This window comes from Phoxinus phoxinus (assembly GCF_949152265.1).
Source record: "Phoxinus phoxinus genome assembly, chromosome: 7".
Classification (NCBI taxonomy): Eukaryota; Metazoa; Chordata; class Actinopteri; order Cypriniformes; family Leuciscidae; genus Phoxinus; species Phoxinus phoxinus.
The window spans coordinates 20,907,406-20,933,570 of record NC_136882.1 but is presented as its reverse complement, the minus strand read 5'-3'; the positions used below and the strand labels follow the sequence as shown (position 1 = coordinate 20,933,570).

The following is a 26,165-nucleotide window of genomic DNA, read 5'->3' as shown; positions in this document are numbered from 1 at the left end:
GCAGCCGGGCTCCTGTATTAAAGTGTTTAATTAACCATGACAAGATTATGCAAACCTTTATGTGATATTTGCATTAGTTAGGATGTTGCATGCCATGTGAAAGACAATAATGAGGTCTACATTGGCACAAAGGCCCATAGAAGTTACACATGGAAAAAATGCTAAACCATTGTCTAATCTGGCAATTATTTTGATAAACTATTTAGTTTATTCTGTGTTATTAAAAAAAAAGGGGGGGGGGTGCATTATCTCTCCTCGTGTGAAGGAAATGAATAGTGAATAAATAAGGCAATAGAAATTATTATAATTAAAATAACAGTGGCAGCCACTGTTATGTGAAATGGGACTAAACTACATTACCGGCTAGAGTTTTTCAAGACATTATTGTGCTAAGATAAAGTGCACACCATTATTTTCACATCAAGTGTTTCACGTAATGCGCTTGGACTTATCCTCTTCTTAAATTCCACAACTAATACTGTAATTGTAAAGTACTTATATCTGTTGAATAAAAATCAAACAATTTCTAAACATCTGACTTAATAAATTAAATTTGAATAATGAGTACTTGCACAAAAATGTGGCTCAATGATGAAAAAAAGTCTTTTTTTTTATTATTAAACATGTATTTACAATATAGCTGTACATTTACATTCATACAAAACAGCCCCTAAAATAATTAATATCAATAGAAGTACAAAAGAGTTTAAGATAAATATTTCAAAGGACACTTCAGTTTCCAAAGAGAAAGATAAAGATCTGTCAGTCCAGTCCAACATAATACAACCACTTTTTTGTGTTAGCTGGGAAGAAAGAAATATTATATGTGAGAAAAAAACAAACAAAAAAAAACAAACAATGCCACTTACTTTACAGTGATTATCTTGTGTATTGGAGTAAATAACAGATATTATCTGCTGTGTTCATTTAATAGACTTTTAAGGAAGTGGTTAACCACAGGTAAAAATATATAAGCATGACAAAATCTTTTCTTCAGAATCAATACTGATTTTGTATCACAGGCAAATATTAAAGGACTAACTGCTACAGTTACAACCTACTCAGAATCGTCTGTGAAGACTCTCAGTTATCCAGATCATTGAAGGATGTCTAGAGTAATTCTTGTCATTTAGACACTGTGAACTGATCATGAAATTCAGTGATGCGACATAGACACCTGATAATATTCTCTGCCTCAGGTGATCTGATGTCACAACATTTGATTCAATTTCAAAGGAATGTTCTCTGATTTTTAGAGTAGTGCTCAAAGTTATTTTAGTCAAACTTCAGATGTACTTCTGTTTCTGAAGGTTCAACATTAGCATGCAGTGACACAGATGTGAATGGGGTCAGATTGTCTCAGGGAGGGGTGGATGGCCTGTGAAACCGGTTTTGCCCCAATTCACATCTGTGATCGTGAGTAACATCATTAGTCCTGTAACGTTACTGTGTGCGATGAGGTTAAATGTTGGGGAATTTCCATCATCGGTTCACATATTCATAATGTCAAGAGACAAACATGTCCAGGTAACCTAGAACAACTCAGTCAATCCAGAATCACACTACTGTTCAAAAACTTGGGGTTGGTAAGATTTTTTTAATTTTTTTTTTAATGTTTTTGAAAGAAGTCTCATATGCTCACAAGGCTGCATTTATTTAATCAAAAAAGACAGTCAAAACAGTAATATTGTAAAATATTTTTAGAAACTAAAATAACTGTTTTCTATATTTATTTCTGTGATGGCAAAGCTGAATTGTCAGCAGCAAGGATTCTTTGATGATTAGAAAATTCAAAAGAAGAGCATTCATTTGAAATATTTACTGTCTTTACTGTGCCTTTTGGATAATTTAATGCATTCTTGCTGAATAAAAACATTATTTAAAAAAAATCTTACTGACCCATTAGGATTTATCCATTATCAATATGGCAGATATTTCACATCATAACACAGATGGGTAATGTTACATTAGACAGCATCATGTTTAAACCTACAATATGTCTGCGCATCTTTTCAATTTCTAAATTAAGTCACTTTACTGAATGAGTTTGGTCTCGGTTAGCAGGTTCTAAGGACAATTTTACCTAAGGACAATTTTGAATTGCCCAGCATGTTTACACAAACTCTTTCCTCAATCAAACACTTTCCTTCTGAACAATGCTAAGGCAAAATAACGTCAAATTATAAGCCAGGTTTGGACAAGCTACTGTCCTCGACCTGAAGCACTGTACTATTCAAACAGTGTACCAAGACTTCCTCTCACAATGTTGCCACTTCAAAGATCTTTCTGGCAACCTAAAAAATTTCACAGACTTATACGTGTGTTTAGTTTGTCATTTTGTTTAGAGTATAACTAACACTTCAGAATCTGCATTCATGCACTAAAGATGACAGTGTCATTCTCCATTCCAGTTTCTATCCAGAGGGCATATTATTAAATTAATACAAACACCTCCTAACACACCACTCACATCCCATAAATGACCTAATGTTGATTGATCCAACACTTGGGGCAAGCACTGTGAAAACTACAAGCTACTACTTACACAGATCAGAAGTTTCCGCTGCTCCCAAAGCAAGGAAATCTCCAACTAACGATCCTTACTGGATAGAAAGCGCCTCACGACACGTTTGCTGAAGGAGACACTGGAGGAACTGAACACTACAGGCTCGGATTGTCCATCAGATGTAGTACTCTTGCATGCTGTCTCTCATGGAGTTGTGAAGGTGAAACTCTGCCCTGTAAGCAGCTTCAAGGCTACGTTGGTGCTCCTTTTCTTGGAGTCTTGCAGTTCTTTGAGCTTGTCGATGTTGGTAAAGGAAACGGGTCATCACTGCCAGCACACAGAGTGTACTGAAGACTGCAGCCGTCACCACACCTGCGAATCAGAACGGACACTCAGCTTATTTGTGTTTTGAATTGGAAATGGGGCCGTTCACATAGGACTCGTTATAGAATTTCATAAAACAAAAACAAATTGAGACCAATGGAACAGAAGAAAAAGCAGGTTTTTCAAGGCACAATTTTCAATTAAAGAAATAAATATTAAAAGGGTTGCATCCTTTGTGAAAGGCACCTTAAGGGCCCGATATACTTAGAGCGAAATCGAAGAACGAACTGTTCGAAACAGCTTGCCAAAGTGACCTTTCCGGAAAAATTCGCTTCGGCTGGTAAACACCTTCGTACTACCCTTGGTCCATGGCGATTACGTAATAGGTAGGAGTGCGCGGAGGCCCCGCTTTTCTTTCACATGGAAATCTTTTCCAGTTCATATCTCCTCACGAGTCTGTGAGTAAAAACATAAACCCACTGGAGAGCCACTTAACAGTAAAAAATTAAGTTGTACTTCTGATGAAATGAGACACTGACACCGTTTTTCATGTTTAATACGGTAAAGCTGCTTGAATTTTAAGATGCCTGTTGTATAAAGTGCTATATAAATAAACGGGACGTGATTTTACCTTAACGGACTGAATTGCAGAGCTGAATTGTGCAAACATCCACGTTGGTATGATCAGATGCTTTTCTTATGCTTTATTAAAAAAAATGCTTGCTGTTTTCTCAATTATGTCGTGTGTATTTTGTTATTGAGAGTAAAGCATGCAGCACATATTAACATATTCATCTAACAATTAAATCAGAATTGTGGGTGGCGTCAGGTGTTCGCTAACAGTATATCGCAGCTCACATATTTTGAAATTCGTTTTACCCCTAAACGAATAATGACAAAGAACTTCGCTGTGAGTATATCGGGGCCTTTACACGTTAAATGAACATTCCATGTTTAAGTTAAACTTAAAGGGATAGTTCACTTTGAAATTAAATTTTGGTATGTTTTAGCTTACCTTAAGGGCATCCAAGATGTAGGTGTCTTTGTTTCCGCAGTAGTTTCAATTGTTATATTTTAGGTCAGACCGTTCTTGTCGGTCAGTCATATATAATATAATGCAGGTCTATGGTCACCACCTCAAAGAGCATGCACAGAGAAGTCCAAATTAAACAATTCCCCATCGCAAGTACACATTGATGGCCTAAGACACGAAACGAGCGGTTTGTGTGAGAAAACGAACAGTATATCGTTTTTACCTCTTGTACACAACCATGTCCAAGTGATCTGAGGGCGCGCACGCTTCCTGCGTGACGTGTGCACGCGTTCTGGCTTAGTCTGTGCAAGCGCCGGAAAGAAAACATACGTAATTGTTTTCTTTTACGCCGGTTTAAACATCCCGGATAAGCGCAAATTAGTACCATTTCTATTAGCCGTCTTTACCTATACTCTCTGTTCTGTGTAAACAATGAGTAACGGTACACGCACGAGAGATCACTTCCGGCGCTTTCCTGTGCACACGTCACATAGGAAGCGTGCGCGCTCTCAGATCACTTGGATGTGGTTGTGTACAAGAGGTAAAAACTATATAAATACTGTTCGTTTTCTCACACAAATCGCTCGTTTTGTGTCTTAGGCCATCAATGTGTACTTACGATGGGGAATTGTTTAATTTGGACTTCTCTGTGCATGTTCTTTGAGGTGGTGACCATAGACCTGCATTATATGACTGACAGACAAGAACGGTTTGGCCTAAAAATATAAAAATTTAAACTACTGCGGAAACAAAGACACCTACATCTTGGATGCCCTTAAATTAAGCTAAAACATACCAAAATTTTATTTCAAAGTGAACTATCCCTTTAATAGGCAGAATAATGTCCATTACAGCAGAAATCATGTAGGATTTCTAAAATAATATAATTTAAAATAAAATAAATGACAATGACAGTAAATGTGCAATTGAATGAATACTCACACATTCTACAAATTCTCTATCTCCTTTAATGGAACATTTATGCTGCCAACAAATATCTAACAGTCAACAATCCCTTGTGACAATTTTAATGGAAATTTTATGACCATAAGTTACTGCGCACAACAAATTACCAATACAAAGTCATTACCCGTTTCTGAAATAAAGACAGCAAAAAGAAAAGATGAACATAAACAATACGTGTGATAGTGAAAGCTCATTTCATACTTCACTGACTGTTACAAATGAAACAATGAAGCAGACTGAGGTGGTAAAACAAACCTCCGATTACAGCTGAATCCGGCTGGCTGTCGTCTTCACGAAGCCCGTTATCTTTTCCCACCTCCTCTCCATGATCTACAGGACGCATCACACAGAAATACAGCACAGATTCATCTAAACTCGGTTTTCTCTGATAGTGCAACATGTGTGCAAGATGCAGTTGCTTTACATTTTAAGGGTTCAACCCTTTTGTTTTTCATAATGCCCAATTAGACCTCATTTTCATTATATTATTTCTTCTTTTAAAAATATCTTCCATTCAATGGTGAAAAGTTATTTTTGTGTCTAAATCTACTCCTCTCAGTTAAACAGATTAGTGATTTTATTGCTTGGCAACTCTATATAAAAATGTTTTTACAATTCTGCACAGTTCTCTCCATTCAAATGTTTTAATGATGTCCTGTGCATTTTATGTTTTTTTTATTTATTTATTATAAACTGATTTGCATAAATTAGCATCAGTATCTGTACTGCAATTCACCTTTGGCTAAGCCCCGCCCCCCTTAGTTACTGTTGCTACCTCCGACAACTTCATCTGGGCTCTGGTTTGGTATCAACATGGCTTATGCTGTGACGGCTCTTCCTGCTGAAATTTTATCAAACTTTTATAAAGCAGCAAATGAAGTGTCCGATAGAAGTAGGCAAAAGGGGCTGCAGTATGCGTTTGAAGGCTTTATTCAAGACAAACGGTGAAACGCAAGCAACAACAAGGCATCCAAATAGAGGCAAAAGCATAACGGTCACAGTCAAAAAATGAACACAGCATATCCTAATCGAGACGGAGGCTGTGACTAACAATATCAGGAGAAACACTGTCATTCAAAGCTGGGTAGGTCTCTATTCACTTCTATAATCGTTATTATTTACAAAGCAAACGGACTACGCGAGTATAAAGTTGTATTTATTAGCAGCGTGTGCTAGCGTATCAACAATTAGGGCAGAGAACCGAAATCATAACCTAAACCAGCATAAAACTGTCTAACTAGTATAACTTCACAGTAAGGTTAAAAGCTAAATGTATCTTAGAGCAAAAGTGTGCTTGTTGATCCTTGAGGGGTTTCGCTGACTGAGAGGACGTCCACACAGTTTAATCCAAAGACGACACTTGTCAGTATTTAACTTCGGTTTTGGGAAGGGGAAAAAACGGACACCCCCCTCCAACCTCTCTGGGAAACGCGTATCTGTGTTACAAATGCCCCAGGCACAACGTTTAACCATATTTTTTATAAAACGACGACGTAATAGCCTGCCGAGACCAAAAATATGAGCCTCCTGCGTTGAAGTCAATGGAGCGCCGTGAAAAAGTGTCGGAGCCTCTGTGGGAGCTCGTTCTTGGCTGCGCTGTGATTGGTCAATCTACATTCTAGGGCGTGGCTTAGCCAAAGGCGAATTAAAAAAAAAGAAATAATAGAAGAGGGGTAGAATAATAAGGGTATTTATATATATATATATATATAAAGGAACTTTCTTGTTTTCGTCTAACATCACATTCGTTTTTGTGAAATGATAGATGACAAAACAAATCCTTCAATTGCATTGCAACGAAATGCTAGACATATGATGCACTCAAATGCAAAAACGATCCATTCTCAAACAGCTTGATCATTTCGTATTGTTGTCTAAGAACTTACCTAAACGAGATACAGAGGTTGAAAGGTCAGCTAATGCTCCGCAATTTGATTCCAGTAAATGTCCTCGTATGCTGACCAGAGAGCTACCTCTGTTCAATAACGCTGCCTTCAGTGGAGCAACGTGGTTATACTGGACAGATGAGAAACAGCCGATGAATCCTTTGGACCCAGCATGAGCTACCTCATCATCCATTACATCACTTCCTGTTTGGAAAAATAAAATAATAAATGTATAAACATCAGAGATGGTTTCTATCACACACATACAGTAATTATTCATTAAAAACGCTGCTTACAGCTATTGTGAGCATTCATTTTATAAGTTACAATTACAGACAGCCACGAACATGAAGTTTAACTGTTTTCAAATCCCTGAATATTCCAGACACCAGCACACTTCTGCGCATGTGCTTCATAATTGTTGGAAACCTGAACAGTGACTGAAGGCTGACTTCAGTTTGAAACCTTTTATCTTTTTTCATTGTTGAATCACCCTCGTTTAATGTCAGGAAAGGGGAAAATTCAAACCCATCAAGCATCGTGACAGGTTCTGAATAGTCATGGCACTACAGTATGTAGCGGGAGAACTTCGGTATGTAGCCTATCAAACTATTTTTTTATTCATATTACAGATAATGTAAAGGATTTAATAAGTGTCTTTTTAAATAGGATCAATTAGATTCATTACCTGTGACTTTTCCCAAGGTCAGTGACTTCATAGTGTTAAACGCTGCATCATATGAAAGTGTGTACTTCTTATTTTCATGGTCAACCTATAAAAAACAAAAAACAAAAAAAAACAAGGGCAGTTGAGTGAATACCTGGAAGTAATTTTCTAAGAGCTACAGTATAGATTAATCAAAAAGCAATGTCCCACAGCACTATTGTATATCGACTGCATTTCACCTGTACTGCTTTGTGTATTGATCTCACATTTCCAACAAAAACAAATTCAATCTAAAAAAGCAATTCAATCAACCATATTCCAGTTATGCAAAGTCTTTTGTGCTCCTACATTTGCTAACCATAGCATGTCTCACGTATGCAGTGAAATATAACACCTGAACAAACACGTCCTTTCCCTCCCGCTGGATGTGAACTCTATGCAGTCGTCCGTCTGCCAGGCTGCTCGGGATGGGGCTGAACACATCCGGTCTCTTCTCCTTATGCAGTTGGTACCAGATTTGTAAACTCCCTAAGAGGAACAGATGCATTAGCATATTTGGCAAAAGTTACTTATAGCTCTAGTCAGGGATGAATGATTTTGTTGAGAGCATGTTGTAAATCATTGTAAAAATCCATTTTATTATCCATTTGGTACTTGGATTAGTCAAGCAAAAATTTAAACCATGTAACTCCAGTCATGGTGAATTATGCATGTTCCAATATAAAAGTGAGTCATCCTGTAGCGTTCTTACAGAGCTAAGCATATGGACTTCACAGCTCCAGATCCCAAGAAGAGTCTTGCATAAGTATATAAGACAATGCATTTATATATAGACTACGCAGGACCTTAGCAGCTGCTCTAAAAGATTTATAAATATTAATTCCCTGGCAGCCTCTAGCCCTTTTTACTCTGTATTGAATTTGTCAATACACATTTATTTATCCCTCCTACACACATATAGTGCAGATAGAGGGTCAAGGTGCAGGTCGGTGCTGAGATTCCCTCACAAAGTTGGTACAGTTATATCTGAGACATCTCTTGGCTTTCTTTATGTGTCAAAGATTACTGCACTTAACACTTTTATGTCAATATTTCTAAAAAGCATTGTGATTGGATTTAGCACAAAAATAATGTGGGTGGTACTATTATGTAGGAATGAGTGTTGCACAATAAAAATCCATATTTTGGTAAGCTGGGTAAAGGCATGACTGATCTTAAAATAATATCTCTTTCGGCATTTGACTGCCTCTTCCATGGAACACACAACTTAGTTTAGTGGGATTCTGCTCTTTTCACACAATGAAAATGAATGGTGACCAAAAGGACAAAAAAAGTCTCATAAAAGCATTGTAAATCATAAATCGTCTCATATCATACAGTTTTTGGAAATTTAAATATTTAGTTTCATGTTAGTTACGTTTCATGTTTTTATATATTCAAATATGGAGCATCAAGGTGTCATTGATGCCAAATGTTCTCATAATTTATCTCTAAAACTATTATATGACTTAGGAAGACTTGGAATATAAAATAAGCAATTTGGACTATTGTTATGATATATTTGAGTTTTATTTTATAGTGTTTATTAATGTTTTGAACGAACATATTTTCAGTTTTCATTTATAAAAATTATGGTTTCAAAGTTTTAGATTAGTTTGTCATTTTATTTTATGATTAGCTTTAATTTACTTTAATTTCAGTTTTAGTCATTTCAGTACTTCAACTTTATTTTCATTTAAGTGTTTCATCTAATATTTTGTCTAGTTTTATATTTAGTTAACAATAAAAACATATACCGGTAGTTATGGTGTTTTTGTCATTGCTGGAGCTTGACAGTGTTTGGTCTTCATTCACTTTCATTGTATGGAAAAGAGCAGCTTGAAACATCTCCATTAGTGGTTGATGGAAGAAAGAATGTCATATGGGTTTGGAACGACATGAGAACGAATAAATGATGACAGACTTTTCATTGTGATAGTTGTGAACTATCTTTCCAGGAGTTTTAATGTGACCTTGAAGAACAGCATGAAATTAAGCTTTGGTTATGTGAAAAAGCCTGATCTAGTTTGGCTGTTAATGTTTTTCTAGTTAATTGTGATTTACTGTTAATACGATTCGTACACCTTCCAGTGATCTACAAGGCTGTTAAACTGACAGTTAAAGAACCAATTCAGCAGGATTAATCAACAGCCTTGTGGCCTTAATCTAATTAGAGAAGAACACAATCAGAGAACTATAACTTTTTATGTTTCTTTAAATTTAATCTCGTAGTACAGTATCCCAGATAATAGGGGACGCGAGTAATTAATTTAATACTGCAATATCCCTATAATAGACATATAAACCTTTCATAAACTAATATGATGTATGATAACCGTTTGCACAGCAGTCTCACCGTTGCGTGCTAAGATGACGGCTACGTACTGCTGGCCGAGAGTGTTGACTGTGAGCAGCAGGGCAGGACTCTGAGTGGTCTGGAAACTCAGTGCCATGTTGTCTCTGGTCTTGCTGTACTGAGAGGGGACAGTCAGCACTGCGGCCGACCTGTTCTGTATGACAGAGAACGGCTCCTGAAATATGTAGGTGACCGACGCTCCTCTTTCAAAGGACATGGACACCTCTGTGGACACAAACACCAGATGGATATTGTCACTGGCTATAAATCAGACTACACCTGATTTCCTTCAAAGAAAGAAAGACAGAAGAAAAAGACAGAAAGAGAAAGAAAGAAAGAAAGGAGAGAAAAGGGGAAGAAAGAAAGAATAACAAAACAAAGAAAGAAAGAACAAAAGAAAGAAATAGAAGCAAAAAAGAAAGAAAGAACAAAAGAAAGAAATAGAAGCAAAAAAGAAAGAACAAAAGAAAGAAAGAAAGAAATAGAAGCAAAAAAGAAAGAAAGAGAAAGAAGGAAGGAAGAAAGAAAGAAAGGAGAGAAAAGGGGAAGAAAGAAAGAAAGAAAGGAGAGAAAAGGGGAAGAAAGAAAGAATAACCAAAGAAAGAAAGAACAAAAGAAAGAAATAGAAGCAAGAAAGAAAGAAAGAAAGAAATAGAAGCAAAAAAGAAAGAAATAGAAGCAAAAAAGAAAGAAAGAAAGAAATAGAAGCAAAAAAGAAAGAAAGAAAGAAATAGAAGCAAGAAAGAAAGAAAGAAATAGAAGCAAAAAAGAAAGAAAGAAAGAAAGAAAGGAAGGAGAGAAAAGGGGAAGAAAGAAAGAAAGAAAGGAGAGAAAAGGGGAAGAAAGAAAGAATAACCAAAGAAAGAAAGAACAAAAGAAAGAAATAGAAGCAAGAAAGAAAGAAAGAAAGAAATAGAAGCAAAAAAGAAAGAAATAGAAGCAAAAAAGAAAGAAAGAAAGAAATAGAAGCAAAAAAGAAAGAAAGAAAGAAATAGAAGCAAGAAAGAAAGAAAGAAATAGAAGCAAAAAAGAAAGAAAGAAAGAAAGAAAGGAAGGAAGAAAGAAAGACAGAAGGAAAGGGAAAAAAAGAACATAAAGAAAGAAAGTAGGACTCAAAGCACATTTAACACAAAATTAAATATTCCAGATATTAAAGAATAAGAAGAAATACTTTTTGGCATTAATAATCCTGTTTTTGAACACTGTGCATCATCACAGTGACGAGCACTATTAGACACAGACTGTCAGACAAGAGAACAGAACAGTCAGACTTCATCTCGTCCTCAGCGCCTTTGATCAGATCCAACTAAAGAACGCACATCTGACTTTCTGATGTCTTCATGAATACAAATGTGTGGATTTCCCCCTCTTATTTACTGACAGAGATTATACAACCTAGATTACATTATATAACCTTGTATAACTACATTTCTGAAAAAGTATGTTTTCAAGTACGTCTGCCAGTATGTCATAACTTCCATTAACAAGAAGCTAGAACATTCCACCCACACAAGAACAATGGCCAATTCAAACCCAGCAAGGTTAAGATGAGCCAATATTGCTTTGTTGTTCTGTACTAATGGAAGGGCAGCCTTTTTGGTGAACTGTTGGATACTTATGTAAATAATAGCTTTGTTTCAAATTCTGTACATCAAGATGTTCAAAAATCCCACTCAACACATACGCCTCCAAGACTTCTGTGCTTCACTGCTTCTACAGGCAACATCAAAGCTCTTCAATCCAGCATCACACAGCCTTTGATAGAGCCCAGTTACTCAACGACTGGCAGCGCTTGCCCACTGACATATGGAGCAATTATTTTTACAGTATATTATGCAAATACATAGACGTCACTAAGTCATCCATGAATTTATGTTTTTATTATTACATGGCAGTTTCATCATGTCTGAGATAAAGATGATGCTGTTGGAAGTATTCATTATTGCATAATGACTGTCTGCAAAAACAATTCCAGGGTTTTAATTGTTAGATGGCATCTGATTATTGAACAGGAAATGCATTTCATATTTTATTCATTTATTTATTTGATTATGTTTATTTGGTACTCACCAAGTCATAGCAAAAAGTAGATTCTATCAAATTAAGCATGTTATAAGTTATTCATGTTATAGTCTTTTTAAGTGCTTTCCTTTTTTCTTCTAGCTAATGGTAATTTTCTATGTTTTGATTTAACGGTTATGAAAGGTTTCATTTATTGACATCACTAGTTCAATTTGGAATATTACCTTCTGTGCAAGAGGGTCCCCCGTAAGCGGAGTGAGTGCAGTCGCACATGTAACCGCTGCTCTTCTCAATGCATTTCCCCCGATTGTGGCAGAGCCGAGCTGAGCTGCTGCAGTGTCCCGCACACCCCGAACTCACTCCTGGTGTCACTTTGGCCCGTTCCTCCATGTCAAAATTCACTCCGTTCATGTTTAATGCCCGAATACATCCAAGAAAGCCTCTTTGTCTTGTGGCTGTGCCCCCTGAGAGATGAGAGAGGACATTATGGAAAAAAAGAAAGAAAAAGTAATACAATTTTTCAGAGGCAGATGCATGAAATGACAACTACTACTGGAGTGAAGATTAACAAACGAATACAACTCTTTTCTTTCAAAAGGTCAGTTTTACCAACAAACAGCTGGTTTCCAAGCTGAAGGCGAAGGTGTCCGTCAGGTGGTGTTTCTGTGATCCGCAGGGGCAGCTGGTCAACCTGCAGGCAGGACTCTTTCACATTGCGTTCGGCTCGAACCCAATGCCACTGCCTGTCGTTCAGCGGGACAGGAGATTTGACGGTCAGGACTACTGGCCCGTCGCCCGTATTAAAGGAGAATGTCACAGCTGAGGGAGCTGGGTGCACAGGAACATGAGGATTTAAAAGCAGTCTGAACAAGAAGAAAAACTAACTCTTATAAACCGCTAACAATAAAGCAAAATCTGCCGGGATTCTCAACCCTGGCCCTCGAGATCCGCTTTCCTGCAGAGTTCAAGCAAACCTTGATCACACTGACCTGCCTGTAACTTTCTAGTAATCCTGAAGACCTTGGTTAGCTTGATTTTAATTAACACTTAAGCAAAAATGAATTACATTTATAAAAACTGTCAGTGAAAGGATTTTTAAATTACACAGGATTTCTATTTCAAATTATGTTCTTTTGAAATAATAATAAGTATTAATAGTATATTAATAAAAAAAAATAACAACATTATTTTATGCATTATGGACAAACATGAGTTAAGTGTTAACAGTCATTTTTGTAAATTCAAATTAACACTTAAAATAATAAATGCTGTAAACATTTTTATATTGTTATATTCATTATACCTAATGTTAAGAAATGTAAACTTATTTAAAAGTATTACCCATTACATTAACAATCAGCCAATCATAGTTCAAGGCCCTGCTTCCTCTCAAATTTCTGTCCCTCCATTGACAGCATATGCAACTACCACTTTGACATCAAGAGATCGGAAACTAATCCATTAGTATTGAGCAGTTTAGTCCAAATTTATTTTCTGAAAAGACATTTTATACACTGAACAGATTTAATTTAGGCTTTTATTTACAGATAAACATTCATCAACATGCACATCATTAATGATGAAAGGAAGCTCAAGCATGTTTACTTGACGTGCGATTTGAGCTTCTACAAGAACCAATGAGGTTGCATGTCAAGCAGGTTCAGTTGAGCCTTTATTTATTTTCACTGATCAATGTTTATATGTAAATAAAAGCCTACATTTAATCTGTTGTTCATCATATAAAGTGATCGTGTCTTCAGAGAATTTGGACTAAACCACTCAATTCATATGGATTAATTTTACGATCTCTTTATGAACTTTTTTAAGCGTCAAAGTGTCAGTTGTGTAGCTGTCAAGTGAGAGTACAGAACTGCTCAGATCTTTTTCAAAATATTTTCATTTGTGTTCCAAAGATGAACGCAAGTCTAATGGGTGTGGAATAACAAGGGTGATTAAATGATGATAATTTTCTTTGTGTGGTGAACTAACCTTTTAATCAAAATTTCTTCTATTTTATATTTATGTGTTATATTAAAGGGGATGAATTTCTCAGGAATTGAGAAATCAAATTTTCTTTTGACATATACGAGGTCATCATACTATAAGAAAATCCTGTAAGTTTCAGAACTGAAAACGTCCTTGTTAGTCCAAAAACAGCTTTTATTGAAACCAAGGCAAGAGAACGGTTTTGAAATGTGCCTATTAGGTGAAAGACCGCCTTTGCAGAAGATCAACACCTACTTCATCATCTCAACGTTCGTGTTAGTGAGATGACGAGCAGGAAAGAGCGATCAAGTGATCACTGGGCTAAAAATAACATTACCTCCTAAAGGATCCTAATGCTAGGAATGTGGTTATTTACTTTCAACAATGTGAATGTCTCAGTTTAGCATTATTTATTTTTATTCGGTACATTTCACTGTGTATTCTTTGGTAAATCAGCCGCAATTGTGGCACAGGCTTTTCAAACTGACTTTTATGATATGGACATGTAAGGTCCACCCAATGGCCCAACGACGGAATCCAATGGTATGGTTGAAGGAAGTACAGCGTGTAAGACGTTTCGGGCGTTTTCTGGAAAGATCACTTAATTTATTAAAACAGTTAATCTCGAACTTTAATTCTGACTCCAACTAGAATTTAATCTGACTCCAAATCTGAATGAATATTTATCTTTTACTTGTTTTCTATTTTAACAGCTGATCAAAGCTATAATTGTGATTTAGTTTGAATATTACTTTAGCTCTACGCTTAATCTGACTCCAGTTTCAAGTGATAATCAAATTTAGATTGTGTTTCTTATTAGAAAATAGTCATAAATATTGATTATGAATTAATTTAGATCTTTGGTTATTCAGAGTTTCTTATCTTTCATTTATTTATTCATTATGGACCTAATGCCGCACAGAGATCACGTCGGCCACGTCGTGTTTCTCACGGACACAAATCTTGTCAGTTCTGAAATTAGTCAGAGGATGTAGGGTTAACTAATACCTTTAAGTCGGTTGCCTACTGCTCACTCATACAAAAAGTGTAGTTGATTTTAGTCATTTCCATACAACTTGCTAAATCAGTAATAGACAGAAATCAAAAGGTCTTCAAGATGACGTGCCTACTGCTCCATTCATACATGCGCCTTTAGTTTGACCTATCCTGCAAGATTTGCGGTAGCATCAGCCTCCTATAATCTATTAAAATAATGATATCAGAATACTTCAGATCAAATCAAGATGTAACATTTATTTTGCCAGGTAGAGTTAAACATCAATTCAAAGGATTAAAAAGAATACACAAAACATCACTGATCAGCATAAAATACAAACATAATTCAAAATGTAATATCAAAAATAGTTTCAAAGAGTCAGCATACCTGGCAATAGAGACACACAACAATAGTGTGAGAAGTTCTGTTTACAGATGCTTCCCCGAGTGGTTTGCCAGTCCCCTTTAAATACCCAAGGTGTAACAAAAGAACAATAAACATCTAGCACCCAAATATCTATTCAGCTTTCGTTGGACCCTTTCTCGTGACCCAAATGGTCACGCCTGAGTTTGGGGGATAAAGACAAATGGTTATCAACAATCTTTATTGGGGCATCTCCCACAACAGAAGAACAAGCGTTGTTTTCTTTTTCTGACTGTTCTGCTGCTGCGGGAATGAAACAATTTTACCATTCGCACCAGAAGTATTTATTGTACCCTCACACCACACAGCTGGAGGCAGGAGGTTTGTGAGCTTAGGACTGAATGAGCCCTGAAGGGAAGAAGATAACGTGACGAGTCAACTCAGCATGGGGGGGAAGAGATCAGATTGGGCCAGTTGTGTTGTGCTCTCTGTCCCTTAGATCTCTTTTGCAGATTAGTGAGTTTTTATTGTTTTATTGCAGGTTCAAATTCTTGAATTCAGTCTTTGGGAAAAATCCATCCTTACAGACAGTAATGCCACACCATGAAAGTATCAGAGCTAATTGTAATGGCTGATCTGTGACCAGTGATTTCTGATACATGTACAGTCAGATGTTCTTTGTCTCAAAATCGTGTATTGCTGTTTGTGTCAGTAAAACCAATGACTAACCGGTCTAGGATGAAAATAATCTGTTATTTAAACTGTGATTAAATAATATATAGAAAATGATCAAATAACGCTCCCATTACAATTGCTGGAACTGTCAATCAAACAGCGCGAGTTTATCAGTTACTGAGTTCTGGACTCTCACCAAAACTTCCGTTAGATTTAAGAAATCTTTTATTTACAGCGTGTTTGCACTTAGTTATGATGAAAGCATTCGTTAGTGTGCAGAAATCGACTTCACAGAAAAAGACGAGATCACTGCATTCATGCGCTGAACATGTCTGTGATCGACTACATGCTCATCACTGCAACCTTTCATGCCATGAACTAAATATAATGCTATAGATTTAAATAAAATGCTATAATCAACACTTTTCATGATTTGTTAACCTTGAGAGCTGTAATAGTAAAAATGTCCCTAATGTTTTCGAGAGTTAGCCAATCACAGCAGTGGGCGTTTACACTGAAGTCTCAGTGACAGACTTCAAACAGTGTTCAAATCAAAGGCTAAAATCAGGGTAGAAAAAATGCCTTTTATTTCGTAATTATGACAATTTTGGATGTAAAAATCATACTAACATTATAAGTGCACCCCAGGAAACATTATAAATTAATCAAATAATGCAGTTCATGACCCCTTTAAATTATTTGTGCAATTAGATTTCTAAAACAGAAACCTTAATATGACATTTCTACAGTCTTAAAGATGTATGATGATGGCACTTACAGCTCAGCACAACCCTGATAAAGTCTTGCATGCCCATGTTTTCCAGGAAGACCCCGGAGGGGGAAGCAGTCTTGAAGTAGAAGGAGACATCGAGGGAAAGCTCTGCCTGAAGAGCTGGGAACTGCAGACTTGAAGCCGCTTGATAAAAAGATACAGCATTCCACAGGGACTCTAACAGGGAGGAAGAAAGATATGCGTCATATATTTGATAGTCTGGACCATTTTCTTATTCCTTTTATATATAAAATAATCTACTATCTGTCATCTTGTTTTCTTTTTCTTTCTCTCCCTTTTCCTCTTATTCTCTTTCAAACATCTAACCCTGTCATGTTTGACAACAACAGATCAGTTCAGTTCACGTACTGTCACCAGAGCACTGCAGGGGTCCTAAGACATACATGGCTTCAGAGCCTAGTCTGTAAGTATCGCCAATCACAATCTCCTGCACGGGCAAGTGCTCCTTATATGAGAGGACACCAGTGTCATTCTCCCTGTAAACAAAAGCACAAATTCAAAACAGTCCTATCAATAGATGTAAAAGGCAACAAGTCCAAAGAGAGACAGCATTTAAAAAGAAAAAAGAAAAAAAGACTGCACACAAATAGACAATGGTTCACATTCACTTATCCTTCATACGGTAGCCTATGCATATTATGCTTGTGGGTAAAACTTTTAATGCAGAAATCATGCAAAAATTATCAATTTACTTATTTTATTTTATTTATATTTATGATGCATTTTAGAATAAATTAATCATGGATATATTAGATATACACTACTGTTAAAATGTTTGGGGTAGGTAAGATTATATTTTTTGAGATAAATTAATACTTTTATTTAGCAAGGATGCATTTAATTGTTCAAATGAAGGTATACAAAAATATATTTTAAATAAATGCTGTTCTTTTGAATCTTCTAGTCATCAAATAATCCTAAAAAAAAATGTATCACAGTGTCTACAAATTTTTTTTGCAGTAGAACTGTTTCCAAATGAGATAATACAAAGAAAACTGTTTCTTGAGCAGCAAATCAGCATATTAGAATGATTTCTGATGGATCATGTGACACTGAACACTGGAGTAATGATGCTGAAAATTCAGCTTTGCATCACATAAATAACATTTTTAAAATATATCAAAATTGAAAACAACAATTCCCAATATTACAGTTTTACTATAGTTTAAACAAAAAAGTAAAAACTTAAAAAATAAATATTTAAAATATAATATTTATATAATAAATAATAAATGTAATAAATAAGTGACCCTAAAATAAGTCTTATTTCAGAGTAAAAAAAAAAAAAAAAAACGGATCTGGCAAAAATTCTAAATAAAAGTAGTCTAGGCTTATATAAAATGTGTTTACTGTTTTTCATCAGGTTTTGAGCTTTGCCTGTGCACATAATTACGCAACTTGTGCGCAATTATCCGTGAATGAGACCCAGTGTTAGTAAAAGTAAGGTCCATCATCTCTGTAATCTAACAGACATAATGAGCTGCATTTGCCTTGTTACCATGACACTCTGTCTGCATCACAGTTGCAAAAGTAGTTCATGTCGACACAGTTCTCTTCCAGGCCGCAGGAGCACTGCTGCACCCCTGGCTGGTATCCACCCCAGTAGGTCCTCTTCTCTCCTCTGCGGTCCACCCACCAGGACAGAGGGGTGCCATCTGCAACAACACCAGACTTATTCAAGTAATGGAGAACCTGTATAAATGTAAGGCTCGAGAATAAAAAAAATAAAAAAAGTAACATCGATATTGAATTAATGCACAACAAACTCATTGTTTCCATTTAAGTCCTGTCCAATTCAGTCCTCTCCCTCCTCCCAAAACAGTTTCATGCATATTTTCGGTAATAGGCACAAATATTAAAACACAAGGACAAAACAACACTTTTTTTAGCGTGTTAAATAATAATGTGGGGTATAGAGACATAATTTCATATGCAATTGACATTATAGTGTTTTTTTACTTACTGTTGTTACCCCACTACAACTATGAAGCCTAGGCATTACATGACTTGGCACATTCAATCACAAATGTATTCATTTAGCAGACAAATACAATTACAAATGAGAACAACAGAAGCAGTTAAACTAACAATAGGACAACAAAATGCAAGTGCTTTAACCCTTCTGAGTTTTTTTTTTCTATAAATAAAAAGAGAAAGTGTTAGTATTACTGGATCAAGTGCTGCCGAAAAAGATGTGTCTGCAGCCTTAATTATGTTATACATTTTATTGACATATTGAAATTTTACCTTAACATAGTTTTTTTTTGGCTTATTTTTTATTTGCTTAGTGATATATATTAAATGTGGTCCATTTTGAACACATGCAGAAATTAAAATGGAAACAAATTTGTTAAAACTGAGAGGAAAGGTGGCAGTAAAAGTGACAATTACTTGATAACAGTGACTGGGGAATATGATACCCTTGATTTGTGTTAAAAACTGACAGATATTTAAACTGACAGTTTAATTTAGCACACTAAATCAGAACACTTGTGATAAGGTGTGGTACTGTTATAATGACTTCCAATAAATCTTTGGTCTGCACTGCATATTAACGCCAAGTGGAATTTAATCTGGGCGATAATTATAGTTTCACACTGGGATGACTGCCAGACTGAAAATAAATATATGGATATTCTTTCATTCTCTGCTAGCTTATGAACTGCAAGATATCAGTAAACTTAAATAGAACTACATTTGGGATTTCTCTTGTACATTTCAGCATTTGATCAAATCTATTGAGACCTGCCTCCTGAATGTGAGCGAGAAACACTCCCACGATATTATGCCACGATAATTACGTTACACCATGATAATTCACCCACTCCACTGAAATTAAATGGAAAACTTTGTCAAGACAACCCTCAAAATAAATATTTTAAATGTGTTAAACAAATATGATCGAAAAAAGCAAGCAATTATATTTTTAAGCCTTTAACATTAGTCTTTTACTGCTATATGTAATTTAGATATCAAATAGAACATTTTCATCATGAAATATTCTCCTACTACCAATAATAATAATACTCCCAACATAACTCTAATAACATCTTAAAAATTCAATCTTTATTGTATCTGTTAAGAAATATTTACACGGAATGTTCAACTCATACATTTCAGTAAAGTTTGTTGTCATACCTTGACAGTTTCGACTGCTGACTCTGCAGTCATCTTCAGAAGCGTCACGTGAGGTTGCTGTGACGTCTACTGGGTGTGATATATTTATATATCATTCTTGGCTCGATTTCTATGACATTTTATTCCTAAAAATAGGTCGGAAAGTATTTTCTGATTTACAGGGTAACAAAAGGAGATATTCATAATCCCCACTGATAAGGTATTTTCATTGAATATCAACAAAATGCAAAAATAATTTTTAACCTTGTCTTTTTTCAATGGTCAGATTCGTCACTTCAAAATAAAATGCAAATTAGCGCATATTTAGTTAGATATAGCCTGATTAGCATAGACTGTACCCATTGACTTACATAGTAGGAAAAAAAAATACTGTGGAAGTCAATGGGTACAGTCTACTGTTTGGTTACCGACATTCTTCAAAATATCTTCCTTTGTGTTCAGCAGAAGAAATAAATGAATACAGGTTTGAAACAACTTGAGGGTGAGTAAATGATGACAGAATTTAAATTTTAAAGTGAACTATCCCTTTAAACTAATTAGTTCAGTCAAATAAACTTTTATGAGTATTTAGCACTTTCTTTTTCTTTTAAGTTCACAGAACTGATATATTTTAAGTAAACTGAACTGTTTCATTGTTTTGAGTTTTATGAAATTATTTATTTTAATTTAGACAAACTTAAGTTTAACTGAATTGGCTGGGATGTCTATTTCCCAGCATGCTTTGCCGATGGCACTCGAAAGGGAGAGTAAATGTTAAAATTAAGTGTAAAATAATGTTGTTGTTTTTTGTGCAAGATTAATGTTAAGTGGGAGATTTAGTAGTGATTCATATTTTGTTATGCTAATTTAGAAGAATTTCTGTTAATGTTGGTTTTAGGATAGTTACCATCATGGTGACAAGTGGTGCATGAGCTTGGTTTAAGGGCAAATAATGACTGTAGTTTGTTGCACTCATAATGCAAGTGCTTCTTTATAACATACTATTGTTAATATGTCAACAAATTAGTATGTTAGCAGATTAGCTTGTTAAAGCTTACTAAGTTTATACTAATAAAAGTGTTCAAATTGAGATTACATGAACGTTTTAAGTTAATTGTATGAATTAGTGTACTCGTATATTTTAATTGTTCTTAACTTGAAATGTTTAAGTACAAAATAAAAATATGCTAGTTCTGCTTAAACTTTGAATTTCATAACAAAAAAAATTGCAATTGATTGCCTTAAATGTTTTGAGTTTTACCAACTTATTCGGGTTTACAGTGAAGATATCACACTTTTAAGCAAGAGAGGGACAGAGAGAAAACTAATATTTCAAAAGCAATACAAAGAATTATGCTTTTCATTTAAGACAGCTGGACCAGAAGAAAGAAAAAAACATCAATTTTATGATACAATAGGTACGGAATAATAATCTTGTTTATAGTCTGCAGTGACATGATATCTGTCTCAGGGGAACTGAGATGCATCAATTTTTCATTAACTGAGGAAAACTGCACATGACTCCCTTCAAGAGCTGCACAAACTAAAATAACAGCTTTTCAAGACCGCTCTCTTCCTTCCTGCAGACACTGGATGATAAAAGCATAATCTTTTTGCATGCCAATATTATCTAGTCATGCACTTTTATTTTCTCATGATGCTTTGACAGACCAAAATGTATTCATGCTAAATTCTCTTCAAGAGTGACATGTCTAATTTTGATTCATGTTACATCAGAAAGAATAAAGAGAGAAACGAAACATTATTGCTATTAGCTTCAGCTAAAGTAACTGACAAAATCTATTTATTATATCTTACACTGATTGTTCTTTCAACAACATTGATGCATACTGAAACACTGAGGCCCTGTTTACACCTCATTAAGATGCGTTCACAAGTGGACGACGCTAAATACAAATGTAAACAGGGTCTACAACTTTTTAAGCTTGTCCACTTACGACCACTTCCAGAGGTAGTCGAAACCGCATTCGACACGATTACTTTCATGGATTAGACCCTCATGTGGACGAATGTGTTTGAACAGCCACAAAAGACAGACTTCTCTGCCTACTGACCTAACGCATAAACATTATGGGAAGCGTGCTAGCCAGGCAGGATTTAAACTTTTGGTTTGGTTTGGTTTGAAGACGAAAATGTCACAAGCACAACGCTCTCTCACTATTACTGATTTCTAACACGCACTCACTGCGTTCATTGTGGTCTTGCGGCTGTCAGAGCAGAAACAAAAGCTGATGCTCTCTGTATGTTTTTCCGTCATCTCTGGCCGCGTTCATATGTAAATTGCACAAGCTTATTTTGTCCATTAGATTGAAAGATCTGGAAAAAAATTATATATTTACCCGCCCAAGACCCTCACCTTGAAGAAATCAAGACAGAAGTGGTTGAAAGTGGACAAAAGAGACGGATTAAAACACCAGGTGTAAACGGGAATGTTTTCCTCGTCTACTTGTGGTCCAATCGACCAAAACTCATCTTAATGTCAGGTATAAACAGGGCCTGAGAGACTAAAAGCAGCACTTACCCCAGGGGTTAAAGAGCCGTGACCTTCTGCAGTGGTAGGCGACTCTCTGCTCACAGTGTTCTGACAGAGACACCAGGGCCTTCAGCTGTTCAGACGAGGCGCTATAATTGAACCATTCGACATGTGGCTTCTGCTGTGTAGAGCCTCGTACCCTGACTGCATTTGAGCTGTTGTGACCAACCACCGTCCACACTTTGTTCCCTGCAAAATTTGACGAAACAACGTTTTTTTTTTTTATATAATAAAAAAAAAGGAGATATAGGGCCAAATTTACTAACACGTTGTGCCAGCACAAACACTTTTTTCGGCGTTCAAAAAACTACTGTTAGGATTTAAATGCAGTGAAAAATGAACAATGAAGAGGTGTGGACAGTCATTTTTGCAGCATAACCTTATATACATTTGTAGGAGTTTCCCTTTTAAAATGTGTGAGAGGAGAGTATTTAAAGAAATTATGCAATGTGATTTACTAAGATTTGCGGTAGTCAACTTATTGGTATTTTCGCCGTTATTTAACGCTGAAAATTATTATAACCCATTTTGCGCTTGACATGGCGACGATTAATGGAAATGAGCTGCTGTGTCTGTGCTCTTTAATTAGTGCATTGTCAGTAGATCACCCACAGACCTTTCCACTCCCATCTGTCTCCCGCTAATTTGCCGTTTAGTAAATCTGGCCCCTAGTGTCTTTCCAACAAATGCAGTGATATAAGATGTACAAGTATCACAGAATAATGATTTAATAACAATATATTAATACATACTGATACACACGCACACACACACACACACACACACACACACACACACACACACACACACACACACACACACACACACACACACACACACACACACACACACACACACACACACACACACACAATAATCAGTTAAAATAAAACAAAAATATAAAATAAAATACTCAAAGATGCAGAGAAATTATTCAAAAGATGCAGAGAAATTATTCAAAAGATGCAGAGAAATTATTCAAAAGATTATTGTTAATGTCTTAGTTGCAAGCTGGTACAGTGGTTGTGATTGAACGTCACTAACGAGTGATAAAAGTCTCAAGTTCAAATCTTGAAGAAGCATTGAGGGGCTGTTTACAAAACACAGTTTTTAATTAAAAAACGTCAAACTTTTTATGCGGTTTGCCCATTCATTTACACGAAAACAGCGTTTTGGGTGCCTGAAAACGCAAACTTTTGAAAACGGTTTCAGAGTGCAAGTTTTTGAAAACTGTCTCTGTGTAAACAAAACAAAAACGCAATTCTCTGAAAACGATGTCATTCACATGACGTGATTAATCTATAGCGTTTGATCGCCATCTAATGGCCTGGCAGCAGAATGCAGTGTTTTAGTCGTTTTTGCGGATATGTGTGAAGATCGTTTTGAAAATGGTGTCGTCTGTATGCGAAAAACTTAAGGAAAAACTTCTCCGTTTTAAGCATATTGTTGTTGTGTAAACGTACCCTTAGCATTTAGTAAAACAGCAACTAGATGTCAGTAATGCTGTATCAAGATAATGTAGATAATGTATACAGTAGATAATGTATACTGTATCAAGTTTGGGGTGTATTTTATGTTGTATTTGATCAAACTTTTATTTATTTTATTTCATAATCAGGGAATTTGGCTAATCAATTATTAAGTTTCCGGCCATTCAGAACTTCTGCTAGACAAAAAAAATATATCAGAAATAAACCAGATTATCAAAATCACAGCTTCGATTTAAAATAAATATAAGAATTCTGAATCCTTGAATGGCTTACAGTTTTACAACATTGCAGAACCCATAAAAATAATATAAAATAGAAATAAAAACAACATTTTCAGTGACTTCTTTTATAAAACCACATTTGACCTTGTAATTTCCAAATACAGCTCAGAATTAATCTTTAATAGCAAACACGCTGAAGATTAGCCTTGACAGGCTGTCAATTCATTAAGTGAGAAGCAGCAGTTTCCTCACAAGAGTCAGTGAACTGAATTCATTGTGTATTAAAGCCTCTCTTCCCTTGACATCCATTCAATACGCACACAGGACGAGTCATTCAGTAGGCTATTGTCTTCTGAAGTTCAAGGCAGCAGTTTAAACAGTGAATATACAGAAAGCGCACTTCAACAATTAGTTTGAATTTAAGTGTTTGAAAAAACAACTGTGTTAACAGAAAACAAAATATTTCATATGAAACATTATTCAAGCCAGAATACTGAAAAAATGCACAATCTTCCAGCCTAGTCACAAATATTTGTCCCAAGCTGTAATTTAATGTTTAAAGACATGATGCTTCTTGTCCTTACCGTTTGTTTGGCTAATGCTGGAAAATCCTGGTTCGAGGGAATACTCTATGAATCATAAGCCACTAAATTGGCTAGCGAGTGTATTACCTCGCCTGTCACCCGAGTGTATTAAAATCGGCCATCACCTGATTTTCACCTGCATTTCGTGGGTTGGTGTTAAAGTGCCTCTATTATGCTATTTTAAAGTTTCCTAATGTTGTTTTGGAGTCTTCTACAACAGGTTTACATCAAAAGTCAAAAAACAGTTTCATTTTCTCATAATACACATCACCACATTTTTCAATGATTCTTAAACGACTCGTCATTCATTGAATGAATGAATGAGGCTGTACTTTCATATACTACTGTACACCCAAAGCGCTTTACAATCATATCAGGGGATCTCTCCTCAACCACCACCAGTGTGCAGCATCCACTTGGATGATGCGACGGCAGCCAGAGTACAACGGCATCAGTGCGTTCACCACACAGATATAGGTGGAGAGGAGAGAGATAGAGCCAATTCAGTGGATGGAGATTATTAGGAGGCCAGGATTGGTAAGGGCCAATGGGTGGAATGTGGCCAGGACACCGGGGTTACACCCCTACTCTTTAAGAGAAGTACCATGGGACTTTTAATGACCACAGAGAGTCAGGACCTCGGTTTTACGTCTCATCCGAAGGACGGAAACTGCGAGCTGCTCTGATTGGCCAGACAGTTCAGTCTGTTGTGATTGGTCTACCGCGTGTCGAAAACAAAAACTCCCATTGCCATAACAACATCAGCTGTCCTGAGGCTTCCTACACCATAAACTAAACACAGTAACGAACAATGACGTCGATTTTACCATATCAATCCGAGCGCGAGCCCAATAATGAAACACTGGAAGAACTAGCTATTCAACCCGAACCTCCATCGCAAGGACGACTCGAGGAGGATGTTTCTCAGTGATACGCTACTCAGTTTGAGGTACATTATGAGATGTTGCAACTGTAATTCCTCACCATCAGCATTAACAAGTGCATGTCCATCAACAAACCGATTATTTTACTTGTACTTATTTATTTACAGAGTATTTTCTAATTTATTGCGGTGAACATGTATCAATAACAGTGCATACATAAGCCGAGCTCTAGCGTGAATGACTGATGTAACAAACGTTGGTAAAACAAATCTTGCTGCATGCTTAATCTTTCCTCAAATATAGTGCACGACAGACAATCTGCATTAATAGACAGTTTTATGTAATAGTGTCCCACAACTGATTGGCAGAAGTATTTCAGTAAGACAGTAATAATGTGAGTTAACCAGTTAACCAGTTAGCAGCAGAACTATACAGAATATTAAACTCAAAACAAATTTTTTCCAAAACTATTGCACCTTTCAAGAGCAAGCGGTTTGGGAATCCTGCATTGAACTGCCAGATTTGAGAAGCAGTCATCAGTAAAATAAAGGGAACACAGCAAAAGTTTAGGATTATACTGCTGTTGTATCATGGTAAAAAGATGAATTTTAACCACTGATTCTTCCACTGATTCTTAAAAAAAAAAAAATTGGCTTCACATTGTAGAGCACAGCGTCTTCTCGACATGATGCTGTCCAGAAT

General features: G+C 35.9%; 1 protein-coding gene across 4 annotated transcripts in view; it reads right to left on the bottom strand.

The window, feature by feature from the left end:
- Positions 1-582: 582 nt before the first annotated feature.
- The window catches only part of cntnap5a (contactin associated protein family member 5a), a 100,186-nt gene continuing 74,603 nt past the window's right edge, over positions 583-26,165 (bottom strand). For all 4 annotated transcript variants that reach the window (XM_079618565.1, XM_079618563.1, XM_079618564.1 and 1 more), the window contains exons 13-24: positions 22,273-22,473; positions 18,112-18,268; positions 16,962-17,089; positions 16,599-16,769; positions 12,409-12,627; positions 12,024-12,263; positions 9,778-10,002; positions 7,777-7,910; positions 7,404-7,488; positions 6,716-6,919; positions 5,085-5,159; positions 583-2,878 (exon numbers count right to left, since the gene is read on the bottom strand). In XM_079618565.1, the coding sequence (XP_079474691.1) occupies positions 2,682-2,878; positions 5,085-5,159; positions 6,716-6,919; positions 7,404-7,488; positions 7,777-7,910; positions 9,778-10,002; positions 12,024-12,263; positions 12,409-12,627; positions 16,599-16,769; positions 16,962-17,089; positions 18,112-18,268; positions 22,273-22,473 (2,036 nt within the window). In that variant the 3' untranslated portion in view covers positions 583-2,681. The remainder of the gene's footprint in view (positions 2,879-5,084; positions 5,160-6,715; positions 6,920-7,403; positions 7,489-7,776; positions 7,911-9,777; positions 10,003-12,023; positions 12,264-12,408; positions 12,628-16,598; positions 16,770-16,961; positions 17,090-18,111; positions 18,269-22,272; positions 22,474-26,165) is intronic.